The sequence below is a fragment of the Aythya ferina genome, assembly GCF_964211825.1.
Source record: "Aythya ferina genome assembly, chromosome: 25".
In the NCBI taxonomy this organism is placed as follows: Eukaryota; Metazoa; Chordata; class Aves; order Anseriformes; family Anatidae; genus Aythya; species Aythya ferina.
In genome coordinates, this window is record NC_140323.1 from 3199445 (window position 1) to 3226717 (window position 27273).

The following is a 27273-nucleotide window of genomic DNA, read 5'->3' on the forward strand; positions in this document are numbered from 1 at the left end:
GCAAAAATCACATGTCCCGTGGCAGCGGCAGCGCTGCTCGCTCCTCAGGAGCCATCCCCCGGGGACAGGGGCTTGGACGCTGTTTTTTCTGGCATTCAGACATTTTGGGTAGTGTTTGCGTTGCTCTGGGACCACGGGGAATGGATCCCAGCTGGAAGAGGAGAGGGATCCGGGCAGAAGATGCATCCCCTGCGCTGATAAGGAATTTTCCACATCTTTGAAAGGAATCTGTAGGTTTAGGCACATGGGAAGGATCTGAGCGGCCTTTCCTGCAATATAGGGGAGGTAGCCAACAAGTTTCTGTCCTGATTTCAGTTCTGGAAATAGCACAACTCCAAGAAACCTTTCGGCTTGGGGAGGTTCAAAGGAAACAGCGCTGGCGGCAGCAGCTCCTCTGCAGGACTCACGGCCGGCGTCGCCTCCTGAGCTTGAGCAGGGTGGAAGAGGAGATCCCGTGCTGTAGGGCGGTGATGGGGCTGGGGTCTGGAAGTGTCTGAGCAGGGGAAAAGCCCTGCTACCGAAATCAAGAGCTGCCCAGCCAGCTGAGGAAGATGTAAGAGGCAGCTGGAAGCTGAAGCCGGAGGATTTCAAAATAGAAATACGGGGCAGATTTCTAAAGCCAGAAACACAAAATTCAGGAGCAGCAGCCATGGGGATGGGACCTTCCTGAGGGGCTGCCCACACGAGGGGACAGCTCCAGGAGGCACTGAGCTGGCCCAGCCCGCTCTCCCCAGCTGCTTCCCTTCATTGCTGCCATTCCTTCACCTCCTTTTTCCCCTTAACCCAAATCCTCATCTTCTTCCACCCCTATGGAATGAGGGGGGACAATGGCTGGTATCCTGAGCCCACGGCAGCCCCAGGCCTGGGGCTGACCCTGGGGTCTTCCACATACAGCACCCTGCTTGGCTCTTTATCCCCTCCCTAGTATTTCCCCCAAGACTGATCAGAAAGTGATCGCACCATCCTGGGGGGCCCAATAAGAGATGAGATTCCAGCCCCTCGTTCATCTTTTGTAGCAAAGCAAGACTTGCAGAGGCCACATTTTTCTTTTTATGCTTTCCTCATTTTTTTTCTTCTTTTTTTTTTTTTTTTTTCTCTTCTGGGAAGCTGTGGTTCTGCCAACTCTTTGCCCCGGAGCGAGCTGTCATCGCTGCCTGCACCGCAGCGCTCACACCCCCGGCTCCTCCTCTCCGGGCACGGCTCAGCAAGCACCATCCTGCCCCGACACGGGCCGCTTGGAGTGAAAAGAGGAGCTCTTCCTACAGCTCCCGGCTCGCTCGAGGGCTGGCCACGGAGGCCAAAGGGGTTTCGCAGTCCTCTGACTTACGGCAGTGGAAATATTTAACCCCCTTCCGCGCTGCTCGTGATGCTGAGCCTGCTGGAAAGGGTGCGCAGGAATAGCTCTTGGCTGGTGGCCTGGCCCGATAACGCTCAAGGGGCTCCCTGGGGATTAAAATAGGTCCTGCACGTGGTGGGGGAGATACGGCAGCGAGGAGGCAAAGGGCCTGGGATGGGGTGCAGGCAGGGCCAGCGAGCCGGCAGACCTCTGCTCTACCCCGCTGTCGTGCCAAGGGCACCACTGGCGGAGAGCTCGACGGGTTTTGGCACTTCGGGACTTGTTTTCCCTTCCATCGGGTGATGTCTCAGCAGTTTCTCCTGCCAGGTTCAGGCTGGTGCCGGGAAAGCACAAAAAAACCCTGTGAGCATCCTCCCGGCTCCCAGCAATAGGGATTTGTGCGCCCCAGCTCCCCAGCCCCACTGCAAACCCCCTGTAAAATGGGCTGCAGGGCTGAGATGTGCCTGGTGGGAAGCGTCAGTCCCCGGGTAAGCAGCTGTCCCTCCGTCCGTCCTGCAGGACCGGGTGCTTCCCAGCAAAATCTGGGAGTCCCGTGAATCGGTGGCAAGCTCAGCTTCTGTAGGCAAAAACAAGCCTTTGCAGTGTAAAAAAGAGCTTGAAAATGTGGCCGGCGCATGACCTTCCCACTCCAGATCCCAAACAAAAATGAAGGGACTTCATACTTGGAATGGTCTCCTGGGAATTCTCTCTAAGCTGTGTCACAGCTGTTGAGCATCTGCTGCAAGTCCCGAGCGCTGCTGGGGATCAGCGCCCTGTGAGGCCTCCAAACGGCTTCCCGGGGCTGTGCACCCCATCAGACGGCATTAAAATAGGGGACGAGCCCGGGAGCAGCCCCGTGTCCTCAGCGAAGTCCCACCAGGGCCCTGTGTCACACGGGGACGGGTGACCCCAGGGCAGGCGCTATGGGCGAGCATCGATCTGCGGCACCTCGGCACGACAGAGGCACCCTTGGAAAAGCTTTGGTTGTTCCCTTTGTTTGCTTCTTCTTTTTCTCCCTGTGCCAGCCTGTCCGGACCCACCGGACCGTGGCATTTGGGGTCATCCTAATTAATATCTCACAGAGACGTCATCCCACCAAGCACACAGCCCTGTGCTGCTGGCACCGGCCACGCTCCTGATTAACTTCCCTAATTAAGAGGCCCCTTTCCATGACCAGAAGGCCTCTGGGCTAGCTCCCAGAATTGAAGAGGCAGAGGAAACCTCAACTTCTTCTGTGCTGAGCACCCATGATGGCAGCTCGGGGCTGCTCTTCCCACAGGGAAAGCGAGGCAGGAGGGGATCCGCAGAGAAGTGGTGGGAGGAGAGGAGCTCCCCACGCCCCGACTCGCCTCCTGGGTGCTGCTCCGGCACGCCAAGCCCGCTGTGCATCCCCTCCCATGGCAGCCCAGGTTTGGACCTGTCCCCACAAGCCACGCCGTGCCTGTGTCACCTTTTTGCCCTCCCTTGTCCCACCTCGCTGTCTCTGCGGGCATCTGCCCAGAGTGGCCTCATCCAACGCTTCCTCCGGCTTATCACGACCCATCGCATCGCTTGGGTTTCTCCTTCCAAACCCCAGCAAGAGCCTGGAAGACCTTGAACAACCTGCTGGGAACCTGATGTTCACCACAAAATTGCATTTCATGGTTTTTGAAGGAGCCTCCAACACAAGCCCCAGCCCGGTTTCCGGAGGGCGACCTGGAAAGGGCGAGCAGCTGACGCCACGTCCGCCGCGAGCGGGCTCTGCACAGCCACCTGCAACAGCCAGCGGCCACATTTGCTCATTCAATATTTGCAGCCTTTGCCAAAGCCCTGAGAAATTTTCCTGGGGCTGGCAGGAGAGCTCTTACCCACCTCCCTTTGGCGCGCTCCCAGCCATGCGGCTCATTTTTGGCACAATCTGGGCTTTTTTAGGGGCGCTGCTAAGATTAGGTATGCTGGGGCGCAAATCCGGGGAGGGAGAGCAAACTGCCAATTCACTTAGGAAAAGGAGTGGTTTTTAATCGCAGTGTTTGGGGGATTTGCATACAATTAGGCCGGGACTTGCCCGCATTTGCTTCCGCATTTCACTCCCGTGATGAACCTGCCGTTTTTCCTGCTCTGCTCCCAGCCAGGGGCTGATTGCAAGGACCTTCACCCTGGGACACCGGGGGGCTCAGGGGCTCGGGGCTCCCCAGGGATGCCCCGGCTGCTCCCAGCACCTCGCAGAGCCCAGTGCTGGCTGTGATAACCAGGAGATGCCCTGGGCGCTGCCCTGCTCCATGATCCATGTGCAGGGGGACCCTTTGGGGCTGGATGGGGCCGTGCACCAGGCGGGTCTGCCCCACGTCACCTCTGGCTGCAGGCTGAGCCCCGCAGTGGGATAACGGCTTCCTCCCAGCGGCAGAGGATGTGCGAGGAGAGATGCGCAGCGAGACGCAGCCTCCCATAAATAGCACAGTGTTTATGTGAACTCGCCATCCCCGGTTTATTTTTCTCCCTGCAGAGCAAACAGATCTTTTAAATCCATATAAGCTCTCCTTGCCCTGCCGCTGGCACAGCTAAAGTGTCCGAGGTGGCACATCACCACGGTCCCCGGATGGCCACCAAGTGCTTGACCCCAAACCTGGGCCAGCTGCTCCGTTGGTGGTGGTGAGGGAGAAGCCCCTGGGCCACCAGCTGATGGAGGGGTCCAGCACTGGGTTCGTGATGTCCCCACAGCCGTCCCCATCCCCACCTGGGCTCTGCAGGCTCGGATGGAGGAGAAGGTCATGGGTCAGCCCCGAGGGACAGCTCCAGGCACCGGGACACCTCTCACCAAGGTAGAGCAGAGCAGCAGGGGACACATCCAGCCCCACGTCCCACCAGAGGAGGGACAAAGGGTGGGGAGAGGCTCGGATGGGTTTGGGGAGAGTCCCATTGCCCCGAACACGAGCTCACAGCCGGTCCCAGTCCCTGCAGCACTCTGATAAACCAGCCCAGCTCGCTTGCCCTCTGCCCTTCCCACTGTCAGGAGGGTGCGCAGCCCCCTGCACCCTTGGGTGCCCCTCTGAGGGTGCCCTGGGACTTAGCCCAGAGCACCCCCCAGCGCTGATTCGGGGTGAGCCTGGGGGCAGCTCAGGCACCCCCTGCGGCTCCCGGTGCCATCCTGGTGCCGAGCCCGGGGGGCAGCGGCCGCTCCGTGCCCGGTGCCCGGCGGCTCCCGGCTCTCTCCGGGCCGGCTCCGGCTTCTCCTCCCCACCTCCGGCTCCCGCTCCGGCGTCTCCCCCGGCTCCAGAGGCTGCGAGCGGGACCGAGGCGGCTCGGAGCCGGGCTCCGCTTCCCAGCCCGTTCCCCCACCCCCGCCGCTCCCCCCCCCCCGGCCCCAGCAGCCCCAGATCGGCTCGGTCCCTCCTTAAAACCCCGCTGGAGCCCCCCCTGTGATGCTCGGTGCCGGCCGGGAGCCGAGCGGGGCCGGGCACCGGAGCCGAGGCGGAGCGGGGCGGGCGGCCCCGAGCATCCCTCCCGCCGCCCCCACCATGGCCCCCGCCCTGCCCGGCGGCTGAGCACCTCCGTGCTGTCTCTGGGGTCGAGGAAAAACCCCAAAGAAACCCCCCCCGAGGCCGCCGGACACGGTGAGGAGCCGCTGCGGAGCTCCCGGGGGGGGGGACGCGGCTGCGGGGCGCAGCGGCAGGCGGCGGGGCCGGCACCGAGCGGCGGCTCCGGGGGGGTCGCTTCGGCCGCACGCTTCTGGCAAACGGCCCCGAGGGGCGGCCCCGAGGGGGCGACCGAGCCCCCGCGGCTCCCCCCTGGCCGCTCGGCTCAGCCCCGGGCTGCGGGAGGGGAGGGGGGGGCCGGGGAAGGACGAGCCCAGGGGGGCGGGTTGGAGAGGGAGGGGGGCCGGAGCGCCGGGGGCCGGCACAAGCGGAGGTTGTGGTTTGTTTGTTTGTTGTTTGCTTTTTTTTTTTTGCTTTTTTTCTTTCATTTCCCACCTCCCCCTCCACGTCTCCCCCCCCCCGCCGCACAGGCTCCGTCCCGGCTCGCAGCGCCGCCGAGGATGTCAGTCGCTGATCGCCTCCCTCTGCCTCTGCAGGTGACCGAGGGACCCCAAAAGGAGCCGGGAGGGGACGGGAGCATCATGGCACACCCCGTCTCGGCTTTCCAGGCTGCCTACATCTCCATCGAAGTCCTCATCGCCTTGGTGTCCGTGCCGGGGAATATCCTGGTCATCTGGGCTGTGAAGATGAACCAGGCGCTGCGGGACGCCACTTTCTGCTTCATCGTCTCGCTGGCGGTGGCTGACGTGGCCGTGGGGGCTCTGGTCATCCCCCTGGCCATCATCATCAACATCGGACCGCAGACGGAGTTTTACAGCTGCCTCATGGTGGCCTGTCCCGTCCTCATCCTCACCGAGAGCTCCATCCTGGCGCTCCTGGCCATCGCCGTGGATCGGTACCTGCGGGTGAAGATCCCCGTCAGGTAGGACAGCGTGTTGGGAACGGGTCCCGGGTGGCTGCTGGGGAGGTTCAGAGGCAGGGAGGATGCCCCAGGCTCTCCGAGAAGCAGCAGTGCCAGTTTGGCTGCAGCAGTGATCGGGATGGGCTTGGCCACGGAGGTCCCACAGCCTCCGGTTGTTCTGTTTCGGGGGTGCTGGGGGTGGTCGTGGGGTCCCCACACCCCACCCTGTGAGGTGCCCAGGAGAGACAGCTCTATCCTCAGCCCAGGTTTCTCCTGGCAAGGTGGGGACCAGGACCCTGGCACTGACAACCTCAGGGACCTGTTGGATGTGGCTCTGGGGCTTGCAGGACAGTGGTGACAGCCCGGCACGTCACTTCAGGCAGGCTCACCTCTCAGCAGTGAGTCCTGGCTGTGGGGCTGCCCCACGGATGACTCCTCCACGTGTCTTTCCCCTTCTCATCACCTGTATCTGCTGGGAAAGCCGAGCCCACAGCAAATACCTGGGGGACGCACTTTGTTTTAACTCCGTTGCTCCAGGAGTGAATATTTAACTGCTTTGTGGCCAGCTCCCTGCCCTCCGGTGTGGAGCTGGGGAGCTGTGGTGGGACCGGTGGTGTCTGGGGGCTGGATAGGATGTGACAGCCACGTCGGGGCCACTCGACGGTGCACAGCCTTGTGTAAACACAAAGACACCCCCCTGAAAGACACCAAACCTCCTTGTGCTGGGTGCTGCCAGCGGGAGCAGAACCCTTCCCAGGGCAGGAATTGCTTTTCTGGGGCAGGAGGCAACTGCGCCGGGACCAAGTGGCTGCTCAGGAGTGCTCGTAGTGCTCAGATCCACTGGATCCACAAGGATCTGTTGCTTTGGTGTTTTTTTTTGTCATTCATCTGGGGCTGAGAGAGGCTGCTCAGGAAAGGAGCGTAATCCAGAGGGGTGGCACAGGATAAAAACACGGCCCCTGCTCACCCCCTCCCCGCCGCACGCAGTTTCGCAGGCGGCTCCCGACTTCCTCCCCAAGTGTGATTTTTCCCAGCCTGAAAAATCCTCATCTCCCAGCCCGACGGCGTACCATAGCGATTCGCACCCTGTCACCACTTTTGGTGTGGGTTTTTTTTTTCGGTCCTTCTGCATCCCTGGTGCGGTGGGGACAGGTTCAGGTGTGGGAGGACTGTGGGTTTATACATAGCAACGCTGCCGAGCTCGTCTGTCTCTTCTTCCTACCAAATTCAGCCTCTTTCCTCCTTCACTCCCCCTGAGCATGCAATGGGCCTTTGGGGGGAGATTTCTGCTCTGACTCCAGGCACTTTCCTGAGAGCAACACTAAGTTAAAGTCCTCCGTACTGCGTATAGCTCGGGCAGGCTTTTCTCATGCAATATTAACCCTGTATTTTGTCAGCCTCTTTCGTGCTCTACCACTCAGCACAGTGAGATTTTGCTACGGTTCACACCCTTCTTTAATATTGAATAACTTCATGGCCTCGCCAAGAAGTGCTCAGCTGCGCCAGCTCTCCCGTTCGCTCGTCCCTGGATGTTTCCTGGACGTTTCCTTTCATGCCTATCACGAATTCCTGGCAGTTGGCAAATGCAGTTGATGTAGTTGATTTTGTGCCCTAGACAGAGCAGTGAAATATTAGAAATGACAAACAGGACAGAAAAAGCTGCTAAAGAGTTTTTCCTGAATCTGAAATGCCCAAATTTCTCCCAAGTTCTTGTTAGATGTTAAAAAAAAAAAAAAGGTACTGAAAGATTTTGATGGCACTGACAGCTGCTGTCTAGCAGAGCTCCCTCTCAGCCCACCACCTTCACATTTCGGGCTCCATGGCCATGTCTCCACGGAGGGGACCGATGGGGGAAGCAGGACAAGGGGATGCCTGCCCCGTGCCCCCATGTGTTTTGCAGAGGTGGCCGGCAGCGATGGGGAGCAGCAGGCAGAGAGGCTCCACGTGGCCCCGCTCCATCCTCATTCCCCACCCTTGTGCCATCACCATTCCGGGGTCTCCTGGGGGTGCCGCTTGCATTTTGGGGGCCCTGAAGGAAAGCACGAAGGTTCCCAAGTCCCCGTCACGTACTGGCCACCTGGGCTGAGCAGACAACAGGGCTGTTGGCTGCGGAGAGTTGTCTGAAGGAGAAGCAAAGTCACCGCTGGGCTTCCCGGGCTTTCTATTTAATTAGGTAGCTGGGGCTGGAGGCGCAGCTTGGCAGGGAGGGGGAACACGGCGCAGCGCAGCCCGGTTCCAGCTCCTGGCTACCCACACACACCCAGCCCCGGAGCCACAAGGGTTGTGCTTTCATCCAGCAAAAGTGGACCCGTCCGCTCCCCACACACCCCTCAGACAGTGAGCACTGGGAGCTTTGGTGCCCTGGAGGTGGGTGTCTGATGGTGTGGCTGAGTCTTGAGCAAATCATGCCCCGGGATGTTTGTAATGGGGCAGTGGGTGATGCCCGAGCACCCACAGAGCTTCTGCTCCATTTCAGGAGTCCTCCTTGTTCCTGGGGCCCTGCCCCAAGCCCCGGGGTAACATCCCTCCTTCCTGCTGGGGTCTAGAGCAGGCTGCATCCCCCAGTGCACCTTTCCTCAACTATGTGTGGATGCAGAAGCATTGCTCGAGTTGAGCAGAGGGTCCCAAGCTCCCAGTCCCAACAGGAGCCTTTCCAAACAGCTGGAAACCACCTAAAATAGGCTCGCTGCCTTCATGCTGGCAGAAAACCTCACATCTCCCCTCTCGCATCCTTCCTCCCCTCCCGGTGGTGAAGCGGCACCCGCGGCGTGCTGCCTCCCCTCGCCGGGCACAGCGGGGTCCCCGTCCCAGACCATGTTTTCCCCTCGCAGCCACACTCAGGGAAGATGAAACGAGTTCAAAGGGAGGGGAAGCAGCCGGCCAGGGGCGTCCGGCAGGAACCGGCCCCCGGCATCCCCGCGGCGGTGGCCAGAGGCAGGATGCAGGAGGGGACGGTGCCGGAGGGATGTCTGCAGGGGGATGGAGCTCCTTTAGCGCCTCATCTCTGCTCTGAGGCTGATTGAGGGTTCTCTGCTTTGCCCTGAGGTGCTGTGTGGGGTTTTTTTTGGAGAGGGCTGGGGCAGGAGGAGCTGGAGGTCTTGGGACGTGCTGAACTGCAGCCCCCTTGACCGGGGAAGCTGGAGGCAGGGACACAGCCTGGTTCCATCGCAGGGCTTCTTGCTTCTCTTGGACCACCAGCTCTTTCCTCAAATGGCTTAAAACACGTGCCAGGAAGAGAAAACTGGGGAAAATTTGCTGGGAGAGAGAGCCCTTGCACATGGGGGGCCACCACCCTCCTTGCCCAGACCCCAACACCCAGGTGTTGGGGCACCCCGAGGAGCATCCCACCAGCGCAAGCCGCATGTGCATTTCTGCAGGGTTTGAGCACATGTGTGAGGCTGCAGAGCTGTGAAAATTAGATCAAACCAGGCTGGAAATTGCTCGGAAATGAGAGGCAAGAGCAGAGATGGGAAGCTGCGACACAGCACGGGGAGAGCCCAGGGTGGAGCAGGGTCTGCGGGTGACTCTGGGGACAGTGCTGGCACCCTGCGCTGTTGCAGAAATGCCCTGAGCCCTCGGAGATAAAACAGCTCAGGGAAAACAGGAGCATCTGGGCCTGGAGCACAGCTCCTACAAGCGAGGAGGACTTGCAGGTGACCTGAAAGCCTTTGGATGGAGCTGGCAGTGCAAAGGGGGAGCTTCCTCCCACTTGACCCTAGGTTTTCCAGGCTCCTGCCTGAGCTCCGGCTCGTGTCAGGATTGCAGTGCTCTTTCCCCTTCTCCCCGGGCCTGCCAAGAGCCACAGGCGTGGGGCCAGCTGGGGCTGGGTCACAGGGAAGCTGGGGAAGGCGCCGTCACCCTCGGCCAGCTGGGGCGCGGAGCAGGGAGCGTGGCCGAGCTGCTGCTTTCCCTTCTTCCCCCCACGGGGAGTTCATGGGGGATCCTGGCAGGATGACTGGGGGCACCCCGCTGCCATGGGAGAGGGGGAGAGGGAGGCATCGAACCTTGCTTTGGCCCAAATTCCCGGGAAATGGGAGCACCAAAGCACCTAAGGAAGGCAGGAAATATTTGCAGTGCTCCCAGCTCTTAATGCTGGGAAGTCTCCCCGGATATTTGGGCTCTGGGGGGCAGCAGACGTGCCCAGGGTGCAGACGGAGAGGTTCTGTGCCAGGCTGGGGTGTGCAGTGGCCTCAGTCCCTGTGGGACCTGCTCCCCTGGAGATGATGCCCATGGAAAGGGGAGTTATCAAACCTCAGAAGCAATATTTCAGACTGTTGTAAGGATATCAGACCAGAGCAATGGGTTGAAATTAAGATAAAGAAATGTATGCTTCATCTGAGGGCAATCTGCTACCGAGCCGATGTGTCCCACATGTCCCCAGGGAGGCGAGGGTGACTGGAGATGTCTCCAACCAGCCGGGACAAAGCAGCAGAGGATATGTGAGGGCAATGGTGAGTGATCCTGCCCAGCCAAGCAAGTGAGTAAACCAAACCGTGGCTCATCCGAGGCTTATTTTTAAATTTGGAGGAAAGGTTTCAAAAGCATCCAGGTGACTCAGAGAGGGAGCGGGAGCTTGGAGAGCTGCAGGGGGGCTCTCGTGCCCGGGAGTTCATCGAGGTTTCTTTCACGCTGTTAGTCAACGAAAAGGCACCATCCATCTTTACAAAAGCAGGCTGCATTTCTAAGGAAAACACTTCCATTTTCCTAAACCAAAGAAGTTTGGGGGACTGGCAGATCTTTGCAGCCACCTCTTTCTCAGAGCAGTTTTGTTCCAGCCCTTGCTGCCTTCTGCCAAGCTTATTTTTAGCAGACGAGGGTGACCTGCAGCGAGCTTCATGCGCAGGGAGCAGGTAGATCAGCACCAAGGGTGGAGGAGAAAAGGCAGAAAACACAGCCTGGGAGGGGCTGCTGGAGACCTGGGGCTGTTTCCAAGCTGTATTTTCCAGACCCCCCCAAGCAGCTCAGCGTGTGGGTGCTAAATCAGAGCAGACGTTTCACACTGAGAGCTCTGCTTACACCCGAAGGCACGGATGTGCCGTGCGGGTCCTGGACCCGGAGCCGGACCCTTGCACAGCTGAAATGGGCAGGGATTTCCCATCGGGTTATATCAGCCGTAGATCCTGCGAGTAGCCGGGTGAGCCAGTGTGCAGCACGGCTCTGTGATCTGCAGAGTAACTTTCAGCCAAGCGCAGGCTAAGTCGCAGATCTTCCCTCGGTGAGGGGACGTCTGGATCAGGCTCGCTGGGAGCACGCGCAGCTGCTGCAGCAGCACCACGAGACGCCTGCTGACAGCCCCAAAATCAGGTCACTCGAAAAAAACACAGACGCTGTGGTGCTGGCCAGAGGGGAGCAACCTGGGCTGGAAGCAGTGTTCCCAGGTCCTCAGATTTTGGGGAAAAATACGCTTGGGTTTTTGGATGTGCCCTCCTCGGAACATGGCAAGGGTCCAACCGTGGGAGGCTTCACGCTCAGCAGTGCAGAGGGGAGGAGGGCAGAGCAGGGATGCTCTGGGTTTGATATTTGGGGTTATTCCCAAACTTTTTGGGCTAAAAGGGCAAGGGGAAGTGTGTGGCTGTTGGAAACCCTGGATGGGCACACGGGGCAGCAGCACCCCACCTCGTCCCAGCCTCTGAGCAGGGCCAGATGCAGTCCCCGTGCCGGGCAAGCTGCCCATGGGATTGTTTCGCCCTGACCCCAATAGCTGGAGCCGACATCTGTCTCCTGGGCAGAGCTTCCCTCTGCAGCATCATTCTGCAGGGAGATGAGCAACACGCAGCTCCCTGCTGGTGTTCGCCACCTACACACCACAATCACACTCGGGGAAGATTTTCGTTATTTTCCTTCTGATTTCTAGTAATTTTGAGGTTGGAACATAGACCCTTGGCAATGCAGCACCAGTAGATTTGAAAGCTTGTTCCCAGCAAAGGCAGCAGTACATTTACAGGCAGGGAAACTGAGGCACAGAGCACTGCCATGGCTTGCTCAGGGTGACCCCACCAGGCAGGAGGTCTGTGGTATGATGGGTCCGTCAGACCTGTGGTAGAGCAGCAGAGCCCCAAAAACACTGGGAACATGCAGATGGTCTCTGTCACACTTCCAGCAGCCCCACCACACGCTTTGGAGATGGCTTTCCCTTTCCTGGAGCGACTCGGATGTTTCCAAGGGCAATGGGTTGGTGGAGGCGGTGATGACGCACACCGGGGCTCGGTGTCCAGTGCTTTCCAAGGACCCCACAGAGCTGGGGCAGATAAGACAAGTGAAACTCTACAGAAGTAGACTCTGCCAAGGCCCAAGCTGCTGATTCAGCCGGCCGGGTGCCCGCCAGCCCAGCCCGGCCCTGCAGGCAGTGTGTCAGGAGTGAGTCAGGGACCAGCTCACCCTGCTGTGCGCCGTCAGCGTGGCCAGCTGGTGCTGGAGCCAGCTCCAGGCACGTCGGAGTCTTCTGATGGAGTCCTGGTCACCTGGTTTCATAGAAATAATCCCACCTCTGCTCCATGCAGGGGGTAGAGCAGAGCCCTGTGACTCACGGGGTGGGCGCTGGGTGTGTGGGTGGGCTCGGGTACCGCTTTGCCACCGGGCTGGCACCAGCCTCCTCCACAACCATGGGCTGGTCTGGGTAGCCCCTGGCCCAGACCCTGGCACCTCTGTGTGTGGTATTTTCCATGCTCTGGTCGGCCATGTGCTGTGGGGTCACCATCAGCTGGGCCACCCTCAGCTCCTCCTGCACCCCAGGGTGCACCAGAGCATTGCTGCCCTTGCCCTTCGTGGTGTTAGGATGAGCGTAACCCTGTCAGAAGAGCCAGCTTGGCTCTGTTGGCAGCACAGCCACCCAGCTGCCAGGGCAGGCGTGTGGCTCTCGCGCAGGATGTCCAGGCAGAAGAAAGAGCAATTGATGCTCTGTAAGATGGGCACAAAAAAGCCCCAGAGCCAGCAGGGAGCCCTGCGGAATAGCAATGAGCTGAGCATCTCCTGCTGTGCCAGTGCCCAGCCCTGCTGCAGCCTGCCCAGGCACTTCCCAACCTGAGGGCAGCCAAATGGGAAGGTCTGGGGCTGAGGAGATGTTGTTGGTGCTGACAGTCACCAGGAGAGTGTCACCATCAGCAGGAGTGTAAAATAACCCTACAGGGGTGGGCTCCTCCTTCCAAAAAACAGAAGCAGGGCCATATTTGTGATGGGGGACAAACTGCAGAGTAAGGATTGGATTTGGGGACACCGGGCAGGGCAGAGCAAGATCAGATGCTGGGAAGTTTTGTGGTGTCTGGGTTTCCTCTCACTGCACAGAGCCTGGTGGGACCCAGCAGCTCCTGCTTGTGTCCTTGTCCCGTCTCTCGCTGCCTTTTCCATCCTCCCCCATCCCGTCCCTGCCTGGTTCCTGCATGGGCTCTGACCCCAGCACTGAGCCTGGAGCAGTGCTGGTTGGTCTGGTTGGATTTTTGCTCTAATGAGAACATACAAAAAGGAAGGGGATTTGGCCCCAAGCACTGTTCGCTTGTCTTCCTCTCCAGCCCCCAACTGTGCTATCCCTCAGACCGACCGTGGTGCCCTTGTGTGCAGAACCCTGGGTGCCAGCGATGTCTGAGCAGGAATGCAGGGACACGGGCAGGGAGGTGACATCCCCTGGGCCACAGCCCCGGTGACAATAAGACCTTTCCATCAAAGGAGGGCCAGGCCTCAGAAGGCTGAGGACTCTGGGGCAGGGCTGCCTGTTTGCCCTCTCTGGGCCATTCCCCATCCTGCATGCAGAGATCAGGATGATTTTTCTTGGCCTCCTTTGAATGAGGGAAGTGCCAGCTCCTGGCACCAGGGATGCTTTCTCATTCAGCTCGGTTCATCTTGCTTCACTTGGCATCTCAGAGCCCCCCTCTGCGACTCAGTTTCCCCATCTGTTCGCAGAGGGAGTGATGCTACAGACTCCCGGAAAGCACCGAGAGGCTGATGCTGAGGAATGCTGCCTCAGACACAGCCAGAATTAGCACAGGCTTACAGCCTGAATTATTTCTCTTTCTTTTCTGCATTGGTAGCAACACGCGGTGACTTCAACCCTGTAGCGTGCAGAAATGACAGGTTTATTTCTGCAGGAGTGGCTCTGTGTGCCTGTGGCACCGAGCGGTCAGGACTGTGAGAGAGCTGATGGCACAGCCTGCGTCCAGATGGACGAGGCAAAGGTTGTGCAGAGCTGGGCGGACACCCACGTGGGTTTACTTTAATAAAGACCAGCACTCGTTCCCACGATGCTCACAGCTTCAGCAGTGCAGATGCTCCATCCTTGTAGGGCCATCCCCTGCACTAATTGCTGCTGGTCCAGCCCCAGCAAAGCACCTCTGTCTCCTGCAGCCTGGGAAGCCTCTTGCACAGACCGTGCACTGATCCTTGAGCACCGAGGAGAGGGGACGCTGTGTCCCTCGCAGGCTTCACAGCAGTCCGTGTGCACGGGGACAGCTGGATGCTGCCTGGCCCACGAGTTCTTTAAATCCATGCCCTGCACCAACCAGGCTGCCTGAGCAGACCCAGGCTGCATCTGCCCGCTGCTCTTTGCCTGGATTTAATTGCCAGGGTAATTAGGAAGATGCACGGAGTGTAATTTATGTCCAGCTGATGCATTTTGCTGCAATTCCTGGTCTCGGGTCTTGGTTCTTTCTCTCTGCCATCCTGATGGAAATACGGAGCTGTTTCCTTCCAGGCAGCAAGGTCAATCGGTTTTCTCCCAAGGGAATAAATCGTTGTTTAAATCTGAAGGAAACGAGATTTAAATAATAGAGTTCAGATTTGCTTTGCACTTGAACTTTTTGTTTGTTTTCTTGGTGAAAGATCGATTCTCTGCGGTGAGGGAACATTTGATTGTGGTGTTAACTGGAGCCTCCACTTTCAATTTGGCGTTTCATTTGGCTGGTCAAGATATATAGATCTGCATGGGACAGATCCATCTCTACATAAATAACCTTATGGCTTATCACATACGTAGTCCTTCCCTCCCCTCTCCTGTTTCCCTGGTGTTGCGGAGGGGTGAAATACACAGATTGTACCCATGATTTGTGGCAAGTTGCATTTGGACTGAAGATAGAAATTAGCTATAGCGCAAAATGGCATCTTGGAGACAGTTTTCATTAATTGAAAGCACATATAGCCAACTCATCAGCAAGAAAAAAAGAAAAGATTAATTAATCTGACTGCTTTTGGTATTTGAAATGGAGCTTTTAAGCAGGGGAAATTTGCACTGTATAGAAGACGCTGAACTGGTTGTTTGGGGTTACTGTGTCCTCTGAGGCTTAGAAGCAGTAGATCTCATCGGCTCTCCTAATTCTCATTTAGACATTGGGTGGAGAAAACAACCTCCCCTGTTTTGCAAACTTCCAGCCAATTTTTCAGCCTTGGTTGTATTAATCTTTGAACTAGGCGAAGTGCACGAAGGGAAATGTTCCCTTTGCAGCGACAAATTGTGCTGTAAGGATCCCGGACAGCAATAACAAGTTGTAGCCTAAGAAACCAAAGAGTTTGGTTGTTGACTGCAAAAATCAGTCAGGAGTTGGGTCAGCAAGCAGAAGTGCGAAAACAAGAAATTAAAAGACAGCCGATACTGATCTCTTGTTCCAGCTGTAATTTAGGATATCTCATTTTCTGAAGTGTCCTTCTGCAGCTGAGAGATAAAGACCCACCTCAGCTGTGCCTCGTGGCTGGGTTAATGCCTCGCCATGGGAGATGCTATCGCAGGTTTTCTGCCTCCCCTTCACCCAGGGAGAAAAGCGCAAAATCCTGCCCAACAGCAGATCTCAGGACCCCTCCTCTCCAATTGGGATCTCTGTCCCGCTCCTTCCTTTTAATGGCTCTTGCTTCTTTCCAGACTCACCCGGTCAGATACCAACTTGTCCTCTGACTTGGAGCGTTCACAGAGGGTGATGGTGACACTCAGGGAAGGACGGTGGCACCTGCCCTGGTGCCATGCAGGTGGTACCAAGCTCTTCCTCAGCTGGCGCCTTCCTCCTAGCAAGCCACAGCACTTTGTGGGCTGGGGTAAGAGCCACAGAGGCTCTCAGAGCCTGATCTCACCAGGCATTTTGTATTTGCTGTCTTGTTTCAGCTTCTCATGGAGTCCACATTTGGCAGATTTGGCATTTTGAGAGTGTTTTGGAGCTGCCTTCTTTCTTCTCCCTTCCCTCTTTCCCCTCCCTTCTTCGTTTTTGGAGGCTGACTTTCAGAGTCCTCATTCCAAAGGGGCTCCTTTGTATAAAGAATAAATGAACGTAATGCATAGAAAAATTCAACTGCAATACAAAAATTCAATTGAAAAAAACACTGCCTTTATCCTGGGTTTACACTGAAAAGAGCCAGAGCTGCCTTTTATTCCCTTTGCCTTGTGTTACTAGGATGCTCTGACTTCTCCAACCGCACAGCTCTGAGCCCAGGCTGAATAATGAGTGCCCAGCTAATTGCTGCAGCAGGGGCAGGGCTGATGCATGGAAGCCTGCATAGTGGCCGGGTCTATTTGTCATGGCCCAGAGTGGTGAGGACGGAGGACCTGAGGCTCCCATCCTTGGGTGAGAGACACCAGCACCCTGAGAGAGGTGTACATGGGCTTTGGGTGACTCATCCCGAAACCTTCTTGCTCTGCAGAAATTGTTTGTACCTGCTGGAGGGGGGCTGTTCCCCTTCCAAGGAGACATTTGCACATCAAATTTCACTTTTTGATGGCACACCTCTTCAGACAGTAAAAACATCTGGTGACTTTGCTGCATGCAGGACATGTTGAAAGCCAGTCCTTTGTGCTTGTCGCACTGTCCATCAGCTGATGTAATCATCCCTCATAAGCTCACCCCCATTTCTCATGGACTGGGGTGTTTGTCTGTGCCTTAATTCCCACAGTCTTGATATAATAGAAGATTCTCAACTTCTGCTTCTTTCCTTTTTTTAAAGTAGTGCTTTTTGTGCTTTGCATTGCAGAGAAATGCTCAAAAATGTTGCCTGAAACCAGGAGCCAAAATACAAGAACATTACATTTTTTCCCCACAGTTCTGAGATCCTGCAGCTCGTTTCATGATTTTGAAGCTGTTGCCAATAGCGTTAAATCATTTCCCTCCCAACTACCTCCAGGTCCTGGAGGGAGAAGCTGGCAATCCAGGAACACCCCTGAGGGCTGTGACCACACATGGTGGAGCTGGGAGGGAGTCCCGGGGCTTGGCTGCGGGAGGCCAAATCCTGCCTTTTTCCCCAGAAGGAAGCAGGCAGCAAATCTGTGACTCAGTGCTCCTTATACCCCACCACCAGGGACAGCGGGTGCACCGCCAGGACTGTCACATAGCAATGAGGTGACACTTCCAGAGCATGGCCACCACAGCATGGGCACTCAGCACCCTTGGGGGCACTGGGTGGTGTCACGGTCACCCTCTGGGGCATGGCTTAAGCCACCATTTCCATCAGGCATCAGATGCCCTGGGCATCCCAAGATCCTTGCTTGGCTCCAGCCTGCACATATTTCGGATGAGGGGGCTGAGCAGCAGCTGGGCTCTCCTTACCAAGAATTGTTGCTTATGCAGCGAGAGAGTACTTGAATTCATCAGGATCCAACCACAGGCTATAAAGCAAGCCCAGTTTGAAAGCAAAATTAACTTCATGTGCAGGAAGGATTTATATTTGCTGCTTGGGTGAAAGATGCTGTTGAAGGATCTGAGAAAAATTGCCTTTCTTGCTGTGTGGCAGCAGCCAACGGGCTCCTTTGCCTTCTTTGGACAACAGCAACATCTCCCATGCCCGAGGCAGAGCATGGAGGAGAAGGATGGATGCAAGGTCACCACTCTTTCCATCCTCCTCCCCTGTGACCTCCAGCCCTCCCATGGTCCCGCTTCCCCCTGCAGCTTGGTCCCATCAGGAACCATCTGTCCATGGTGGAGCCACCACAGAGGTTGCTCGCATCCTTCCTCTGAGCTGAGCACAACTGGCAAGGGATCTGTGAGAACCTCTGCAGTTACTGGAAGCCTGTGGTTTGTTCCCCAGAACAGGCTGTGATTCATTGCCAGAGCTTGGGGAGTTCACTGGCACAGACATCCCAAGCAAAGCAGGCTGAGGAAAGCCAGCCAGCTTCTTCTCCGCCGGGACTGGTGGCAGGGGGCTGTGATTGCTTGGCAGTGAACTCATCCGGGGCGGTGTGATGTTGTGGCTGCTCCTAACATGCCGGGGACTGGAGATATGGTCATACGAGGCTCTTTGGCTTGGCAGGTGAAGGCTGAACACGTTTCTTTAGGTGGAACCTGAAAAGTGGTAGGTTTAGCCTCAGAAACCTGGTGGCTGCTGTGGAGCATGGGGATGGGTACCAGATGAGCCCTTATCAGCCTCAGGAGGCTGGGAGTAACAAATTCACACTGGAGATGCCAAGCTCAAGCTGGGATATGTGCTCAGGGGCTTGGCTACACCAGGGCTGATGGCTTCAGGAGAGCAGTAGAGGTGGTGGGATGTGTCCAGCCTCTGGGGCCAGGACTTGGAGCTGGGGGGATGCCCCTTTCCCCACTTAGAGCCATCAGCTGGATGGAAATTCCTGGTGTACCCTCAAGTCCTGCACCACAAAACCGAGGTGACAAACCTCTGGCACATCCTGGATGCCTTGCAGAAACATCGTTCCCCATTTCCAGACATTGTAGCCCATAAAAGCCCTTTTCCACATTATTTCATCTGCTTCTTGTGGGGCTTTTTCGGGCCCTAAGGTCGCTTTTGGATGTGCCCACATGTCCCTGCAGCCCTCAAGCATCCCAGGGCTGCCTCCAAGGGCCGAGGAGAGGTGTCGGGGCTGGCTGAACCCACACCAAGGCAGAGGCATCTCCCGGGACCTTGTCTGCGTCCAGGAGGGCTGCAAGGCCCAGCTTCCCACACAACCTGCTCGTACAAAGCTCAGAGCACAAAACCTCCTTCTTCTGTCACCTCTTCATTTGCCAGAGCTGTGGCCAGCTGCAGCTTCGCCTGCCACCGAGCGAAGCACTCACCAAAGCCCTGGGGATATCACGTCTGGGTGTGCAGGGACCAGTCAACTTTGGCAGGATGGATTTGTTCTCATAAGCCTCATAATCACCCTCGCCTTTATCCATTAAATAATTACTGGCTATTAAAAGCGGTTAGAAACATTTGGCGGGCTCACTAGCTGCTTTGCCTGGCCGTAGCGGCCTGCACTTTGCAGACACTCGCCGCAGAGTAATTCCTACAGAGAGAGCTGCCGTTTTATCATGGCAAAACCAAGCCCCAGGCATGGACTGGTCCAGCAGGAACCTCAGCGAGAGGCACACAGCTCACTTACGGCTTTATAAAGCTCCGTGCACATGCTTTCTGCCTCGCTTATGGTGGCTTTGGGCCAGGTTTGCATTAAGAAGCCTTGCGGTGTGGAGCCATCTCCTCCTGCTGCAGCGGAGGAAACCGAAGCATTTTGGGAGCAGAGGTCCTCAAACAAGAAGGCTGGTGGTGCTGAGCCTGGGGTGCTGAGCTGCTGTAACCCCATGTGTGGGCTGAGCTGTAGGGCTAGAAAGGCGCTGGCTGCTTGTGGTGCTGGTGGGGAGGACACTGTATGGAGACAAAGTCCTTCTGGGTCTCGAGGGTTGGTCCCAGGCCATGCTCCAGCCACAGTGGCTGTGGTGACCCTGCATGGGGTCCTGCAGCGGCAGCAGGGAGGATCCAGCACCTCACAGGCCCCTGCTTTGTGCCTCCTCCTTCAGCACACGGTGGCGCCGAGCTCCAAGCCTTTGCTGCCCCTTCTCCCACTGCTGTGGGCTGTCCCAGTGCGTGCTGCAGACTGGGGCAGCTGGTGCTGGTGGGAGCTGGGCAGCCCTGGCCTGGGCTGTGGCTGCTTGAGGGGTGCCAGAGGGGTTCCGGGTAGAGATTTTGGGGACGTAGCCCCATCTGCATGGGACCTGGCTGCAGCCCCAGCAAAACACCACCGGCAGTGAGCATGGCCTGGTGCTTGCCCAGCCGCCCCCTCCAGCTGCGCTCACGCTCACCCTCAGCAAACAAACACGGGCTCGGTGCCAGGCTGGGATTTTCCTCCTCGTCTCCTTTCAATCACTTCTCCAAGGTCATGCAAGGAGCCTGAGGCCAGCTCGCTGGAAGCTGCCTTGCCACAGCCACCTGGCCTGGACTTTCCCACCACGTCCTGCTGTCCCCTCTTGTCCCAGGGGCCTGCCGGCACTCCTCAGGTTTCTCCCACCGATTGAATTTCTAATGGAGCAGCCAACAGGCCATGCTGGGAGGGGATGGTGCACAGGGCGCCTTGGGTCCTCCTGGTGCCTTAGGAGGCAGCTCTGTGGTAGGACATCGTAAATCCCAAGCTTATGGAGGCTGCTAGGCCATTTTGGTGCAGGACAGGGGCTCCATCACCACCTAGCACCAATGTCCTGTCTGCAGGACACACTCTTTGGGCTCCCCTGAGAGACTCTCCATGGGCTTTGGAGGTTGTAGGTCTTTAGATGCCAGCTGGCATCAGACAAGCAACAGGTCTGGGAGTTTGGGATCAGGACAATATCCCAGGTAACTCCAAGGAAATGGTTATAGGGCAAGTCTCCTCCTTTTGGAGTGTTTGTAGGAACAGACTGTCATGGAGAGCTGCATCTAGCCACCAGCTTTGGCTGATGTTGGCTGACATCCATCCCTCCCAAGGCCATCATCCACACGGCCACCAGCTGCCACAAACCTCCATTTCTTCCAAGGTGGAGAACCAGAAGTGACAGACCATGAGAGCAATGAGCTGAAATGGTGTTGGTACCCCTCTGCCCGCGAGATGTTTTCTCACTTTACCTCTCCGGTTGTGTCGGTGCCACCTGCCACCTGTGTCCCCAGCATTGCAGGGATGACGCAGAAGGGTGTGAAATACATTTGTGGGGGGGGGGGAGAGCCCGTTATGCCTCATCCAGCAGCTCCAGCCATGTTTGCAAACAATATGGGCTCTCAAGTTGGCTTGCTGTGGTCTTTGGATAGATGCTGTTGGGAGCGGGAAGAACTGAGCAGCTGGTGCTGATCCCAAGGAGCCACAAAGCTCCCAACCACCACAACAGGGGGATGTGAACAGATGGGAGATGCACTCAAGCGATGCAAGGGGAACATTGGTGCTAAGAGATGCTTTTTGCCAATGCCAGCTGACTTTTTTAAAGGTATTTTGGTATACTTTCAAATACTTGATAAGCTTCAAGATCTTGACTTTAATGTTTTTAATATAAATGAAGCCCAAAAGAGGGCTTCCCCAAAGAGAAGAAGGAAAATAGTCAAGAAAAGAGGCTGAAGAAGGAATGACTTCTCATGGCCAGGTTTAGAATTGAATAAGGAGCTGTCACCAGGGTCCCTCTGGCACACAATGTCCCTTCAGCAACACTTCCCACCTTGCGCCTCCATATCCAGCCCTGAGCTGAGATTGCCCCTTGCTGTACGCTGCTTTGCATTTCTCAGTTTGTATTTCTGAGCCTCGCATTTCTGAGCCGCTTCGAACACCCAGTATCTTCCCATCCAGCAGCCTCCAGGACACTGAGAGATCTGAAGCAAAGATACAAGGAGGTTTTATCTAGCGATTTTCAATTAGATCAGGACATGCTCTGGCTGCTCTTCTGTGCTGCACTCATAATGCATATGATCTTCATGTCAGCTTGGTCTCCATTCCTCCTACTACGTTGGCTCCAGCTTCATTTCGTTAGCAATGGCCTGCCTTCATTAGTGAGTTAATTCCTCAGGAACTGCACTGCAATAAACCCTAGCAGAGCAAGGACCAGCAAAGATGCATCTCAGGGCTGGCAGGGCAGCTGTAAGTATTTTCTGGTGTAAAAGGTATTCAGAGAAATACTAAGAAAAAAGATTATTCAAACCAGACCTGGAATCCTTGAGGCTTTTTCAATCAAGCCAAGAGGAGATGTTTTCTCAGTGCTAGATCTGGATTGACCTGATGGTTAGAGGTCTGGGAAACAGGCCCTCCTCTCTATCTTGGGGGCAGACCCCAGGAAAGAGGTCAAATTGATAGGAGAGCAACAAATACACCACTCATCATGAATTTTTGGATGTGTCCTGAAAGCTGTTAGATGGCCATGGGGCCACCCACTGCCAGACAGCTCAAGAGCTTGCCTGCAGCACCTCCTGCAGCACCCCAAAAAGGGGCAGTGGCTCTTCCCAGAGGAGTCTGCTCCAGCTCAATCAGACTAATTTTCAGACCAATTTTTCTGCCTCCACTTGTCACTTGTGCTTCCTCTGGGGATGCAGACAGCACCCTATCAATAATTGATATTTTGGCTCTTTGTCTTATTTTCCAAACCCTCGCAGACATCCTTGTTCTGCACCAAATCAAAGCTCCTGTCTATCCCAGTTCACTGCAATATCAGCAAGGACAGACAACCGCTGTGGTCTCTCCACATTCCTTTCTCCTGGCCTTGGCAGTGTGTCCAGGAGTGATGCCCATCGCTGTGGGGAAGGGACAGCACAGATACCGCCAGTGAGGGAGGGCAGGCGGAAAACTGGCAATTATGGCCAGGCTCAAAACCCCACAGATGAAGGAAACAAACCAAAATTGTATGATGATGGTAGTGACCATTATCTTGGATGTTTTAGGCACAGCTGTTAATAAAAGTAATAGTAGCAATAAAATTGTAATGATGGTAGCAATTGTTCCAATGACAATGATAATAATATAATAATTTATTAATTGTAAGCCATTATCAGCATTTACTAGTGCTTCTACCTCCCAGACCCATCCCAAATTCCATCTCTATCACATTAATACAAAATGAGATAAATGAGAAAGGCATTTGCTTGATGGCATGATCAAAGCAGAATGATGGAAGCAGCAGAGATTGCTCGTGGCCCCTCTGCTGTTTGTGCCCCCACAAATCACTCTGCAGCAGGGTCAAGCAATGGGCAGGATCTTGCATTTCCCTTCTTTTCAGTAGGGTTTGCAGCCTTCAGAGTGGCTGAGCCCCATGGGCTCCCCATGGCCAGACCCTACGGGGTGTATGGAGGAGGAAGTTGGAGTCATTTTATATATTTTTAATCATTCCTGTGCAAGGCTGATGGGCGGTATGGGCACCCTGAGCCCCCAGCTAATTTCTCTGCAGGGTGCTCTGCTTGGTGGGCATCACTGCCCTCGGCTTGTTGCTTGAAGGAGCAAAGGCAACAAAAGCCCCAGCTCCAGATGTTGCTGATTTCTATGGGTTTTCTGATTTCTATGGGTTTGCTGATTTGGGCTCTGGCTCTTGTGACAGTGATGGTGTTGGCACATGTGCAGGGGGATGCACCAGAGAGGTTCAGGGCGTGTAAGCAGGGCAAGGAGGGGGCAGGCAAGGTCCAGACGTTCAGACCATCGTGTGTGTGAGGCCAGGGACGTGCAGTGATGAGGGCTGGGTGTGCAGCACGGTGCAGAGCTGGGTGTGCAGCAGGGAGCAGGATGGGGGTGTGCTGAGGAGGACTGCGTGCACAGCGAGGACGGATGGAGGTGCCTTGAAGATGAATGGATGTGTGTTAAGGAGGGATGGAGGTGCAGGGAGGATGGATGGAGGTGCAATGAGGATGGATGGAGGTGCACTGAGGACAGAGGGGACGTGCACTGATATGGGGGGAGGTGGACAAGCAACTGGCAGCTTGAGGGGCAGCTGCTCTGCTGAGCGCGTGCTACACCCTCTGCACTATGTGGGCTTGCACAAAACCCTGGGACCCAAGGTCTGCGTGACCTCTGCAGCTGTCCTGATAGCCATCTGCAACAGCACACCACGTGCTGGAGCTGCGGGGGGCCGGGGCCATCCATGCTGGCCCCCTGCAGACATTCTCCATCCCCTCTGCTCCAGCTGCAAGCATGAATCCTGCATCCTCTGATCCAGCTCATGGCTAAAGCCGGGGTCTCAGTGCTCACTCTGTTCCCTCTGCTCCCCAGACGCAGCTGTGTGGGCAGGGGAAGATGGGGTGGGTGCTCTGGGAGCAGCTCCATGCCTGGGTACTGGCTCCAAGCTCCAGGAGGGTGCCTGGGGACAACAGGGACATCACTGCCACCCTGCAGCCTCTTCTTGAGCCAGCTCTGGGGGACCTCAGCAAAATTAGTAGAACCCCCTCAAAAACCCTAAATGTGGGTGATGTGGGACCAGCACTCCACCTTATGGGGACCTCCCCATCTTCCTGCCACCCACTGCTCCCATGGGTCCCCCCTTTCCCCTCTCTCATCCCACAGTGCTGGCATTCTCCCACCACCCCTTGGGCCCCCAGTGCCCCAGCTCTCCCTGCCCTGTTGGCTTTCTCAGGGTCTCCTGCCCTCTCTCCTCCCCTCCAGGAATAAATCACCCTCCAGCTCTCAGAGGAAACAGCAGCCTGCCTTGCCACCTCCTTCCCATGGGACCAGCCTGCCTCCGAGATGCTGGGAATGGTTTTTCAGACCAGAGGGGGTCATTTGGGAAAGCCACTGGGGGCAGGTAGCTCTGGACCCTCCGTGCTCCTGGGGATTGATGTCCCCTCTCCATCCTGCTCCTACCCTGATACCCTGCCCATGAGATGGGTCTTGAGAAGAGACCTTTGGGGCAGAATGAGTGGGTTTGGGTCCTTGGCAGATTTATTAAAAAGCTCCCAAATGCTCTATTTTTCCACCTCAGCTAAAGGCTAAAGACAAGCAGCAGGGAGCTCTGAGCACCAGGACGAGGCTCCAGGTTCCCCAACCACCTCCAAGCAATCCCCATGGCCAGGTTAACACCGGCATTGCTGCAAAACCCAACAAACAGCCAGAAAAAAAAAAAAAACATTCCTGGTTCAATCCCCTCCGGTGGAAAGTAATAACACTCGGGCTGCGAATCCACCCAGCCTCCGATGAGAAGCTTTCCTCTGAGGGCCAGGGGGGAAATCAATCTAGCAGGCTTTGCTTCCCGCTTGGAAAGCTCTGGAGAGCTGGGACCAGCCCCGTTGCGATGCTCACAGCAGTGGGGAGGGCACTGAGCCCAGCTGGGGCTCTGCTTGCCTCCTGCCTCCATCCCTTGGCACCAGCCCATTAGGAAAGAGGGGTTTGTCGATGGGGCCGACACATTAGGAAATGAAACAGGCTGTGCCCAGGAGCAGCCCCAGGGGACCATTAGCACCGCTGGATGCTTCCTCCACCCAGCAGGTCTCCGGGGAAGCTTTTGCTGGCGATTTCCTCCCCTGGCACAGAGGGAATCGGCCTGGCAGGGAGAAAGCATGCAGCAGGAGGGAAGGGCCACCCGCTGCTGTGGGTGTGGGTGCTCGGGTGGGAGGTGGGCTGCCACGGGACCCCCCCCAGATATGGGGGTGGCTTCCAATTGAGTGAACACACGGGCATACGCCAGGTCGCTAATGCACTTCCTGGCTTCTCATCAAAGCCAGGAGCTCCAGCACCACCCTGGAGGTCTCTGCCCATCCCTGGGGCTGAGGAAGGTGCTGGGAGGCTGTGTGGGGCTCCACGGAGAGAAACCAGGCCAAGGGAAGGTGGTGAGGAGCATCGCTGCCTCCTCTGCAGGGGTGCTGCCACCCCACGCAGAGCAGTGTTAACCCCCAGGCCAAATCTTCTGCTTGTGTTTAATTCTTCCCTGCGGTTGTTGTCTCCTCCACAGGTACAAGAGCGTGGTGACACCCCGGCGGGCAGCAGTGGCCATCGCTTGCTGTTGGATCGTCTCCTTCCTGGTGGGACTCACCCCGATGTTTGGCTGGAACAACCTGAACAAGATGCGGAGGACTCACGAGCTGAACGGCAGCCACTCGGAGTTTGTCATCAAGTGCCAGTTCGAGACGGTGATCAGCATGGAGTACATGGTGTACTTCAACTTCTTCGTCTGGGTCCTGCCTCCCCTGCTGCTCATGCTGCTCATTTACCTGGAAGTCTTCAACCTCATCCGCAAGCAGCTCAACAAGAAGGTCTCCTCCAGCTCCAACGACCCCCAGAAGTATTACGGGAAGGAGCTGAAGATCGCCAAGTCCTTGGCACTGGTCCTCTTCCTCTTTGCTCTCAGCTGGCTCCCTCTGCACGTCCTCAACTGCATCACCTTGTTCTGCCCATCCTGCGAGACGCCGCACATCCTCACCTACATCGCCATCTTCCTCACCCACGGCAACTCGGCCATGAACCCCATCGTTTACGCTTTCAGGATCAAGAAGTTCCGGACAGCCTTCCTGCAGATCTGGAACCAGTACTTCTGCTGCAAAACCACCAAAACTGACAGCAACACCATAGCCGAGACGGTCAACTAGGAGCTGGGGGGAGTTGCTGGTCCTGCCATCAGGGGAAGGGGTGATGAGGACCCAGGAGGGCTGCAGTTGCCAGCCCCGTGCAATCTGAACAGCCGAGTCCCCGAGCTGCCCAGGGGTTATTTATTCACAAGCATTGTACTGTTTTGATATTGTAGCCTGCACTGTTCCTCTCTTTTTATTTTATTATTATATTTTTTTTTGGTTCGATTTTTATTTTTAAGGGTTGCCAAGTATTTAAGGAGAAATTGTACAGACAAAGGCGCGGTTTATCTTAACGCAAATAAAGTCAAATGATAAAAATCACCCAGGGGGTCCTCTGCCGTCGATGGGGACCTCTGGCTCCTTGGAGCAGCTGGCGGTGCCGGGCACCTCACCCTGTGGCCACCACATCCGTGGGCCCGTGGGCTGCCTGGGCACAGTGGGCAATGACCACACCATCCCCACGGAGCAAAGAGTCAGCCTCCAACCCCAAAGGCTGCTGCAGAGGGGAGGAGAAACCTTTAGCATGGCTCCAGAGCACCCTGAGCAAGGAGCACCCTTTGTTGCCCCAGGCCGTCTCCCTGCAGACCCCTGCGAGCTGCACCCAGGGCACTGTGTCCCCTCCACGTGATTTCTCTCTCCTCCTGCTCTGATGGCTTTGGCTCTTTCTTCTCTCTGGTGTCTTCTGCACAAGGCAGAAGCAAGTCTCCCCTAGCCCCTAGTGGCCTCCTCCCTCTCCCACCTTGCTCCCTACCCCGTGCACCTGCACCAGACCCTTGTGACCTGTGGTTTTGGGGTCAATGCAGCTACCTCCACGGCCCAGGGGAGCAGAGGAGCTCGCATCCATCTGGGGGTGATGGGATGGCCCACTTCTTCCAGGGCTGAAGTGGCAGTGGGAAGAGTTAATCTGAGTCACTGGGGATTCCCTTCTTATCAGCATCCCTTGTTTGTCCATCTCCCATTGGAAGCACCCTTCCTATGGCTCTTTCCCTGCCCCAGGGACATCAGTGATGGCGAAGTGACTGCAGCAAGTTCCTGCAGGGGCTGGAAGGCTGCAGGGAGGAAAAGGACCTTGGGTGGGTGGGATTTATGGGTGGGATCTGTGGGTGGCTGTTCAGCTGGCTTCGTACAATCCCCACAGCCAGCCCCGTTTAGCCTGGAGGGAGCTCCGATAACATACACTGAGCTGAACCCCAGCTCAGGTGCAGAACCCCCAAATCCCTTATCAGCAGTGCCCATGGGTGCTGCAGCCCCAGGGTAGCACCAAGGGGACTGCCCAGCAGGAGCTTGGCCACAGGTTGGGGCTGCTCTTTGCCGAGCACGGGGCAGCTTTCCACTTGCGGCTTGTTTCTGCAAGAGGTTGCTTTCCTGGAAAT

The 27273-nt window shown here is 56.6% G+C and overlaps 1 protein-coding gene across 3 annotated transcripts; it reads left to right on the forward strand.

The window, feature by feature from the left end:
* The first annotated feature begins 4079 nt into the window (after positions 1-4079).
* On the forward strand, positions 4080-26221 carry ADORA1 (adenosine A1 receptor). 3 transcript variants are annotated; one of them, XM_084497691.1, is made up of 3 exons: positions 4080-4134; positions 5385-5770; positions 25285-26221. In XM_084497691.1, the coding sequence occupies exons 1-3, from the start codon at positions 4084-4086 to the stop codon at positions 25916-25918; spliced, it is 1071 nt and encodes a 356-aa protein (XP_084353817.1). In that variant the 5' UTR covers positions 4080-4083; the 3' UTR covers positions 25919-26221. The 3 variants fall into 3 exon arrangements, with proteins under 3 accessions (XP_084353817.1, XP_084353818.1, XP_084353819.1); XM_084497692.1 differs by lacking the exon at positions 4080-4134 and adding an exon at positions 4819-4926; XM_084497693.1 differs by lacking the exon at positions 4080-4134 and adding an exon at positions 5192-5221.
* Positions 26222-27273: the final 1052 nt, after the last annotated feature.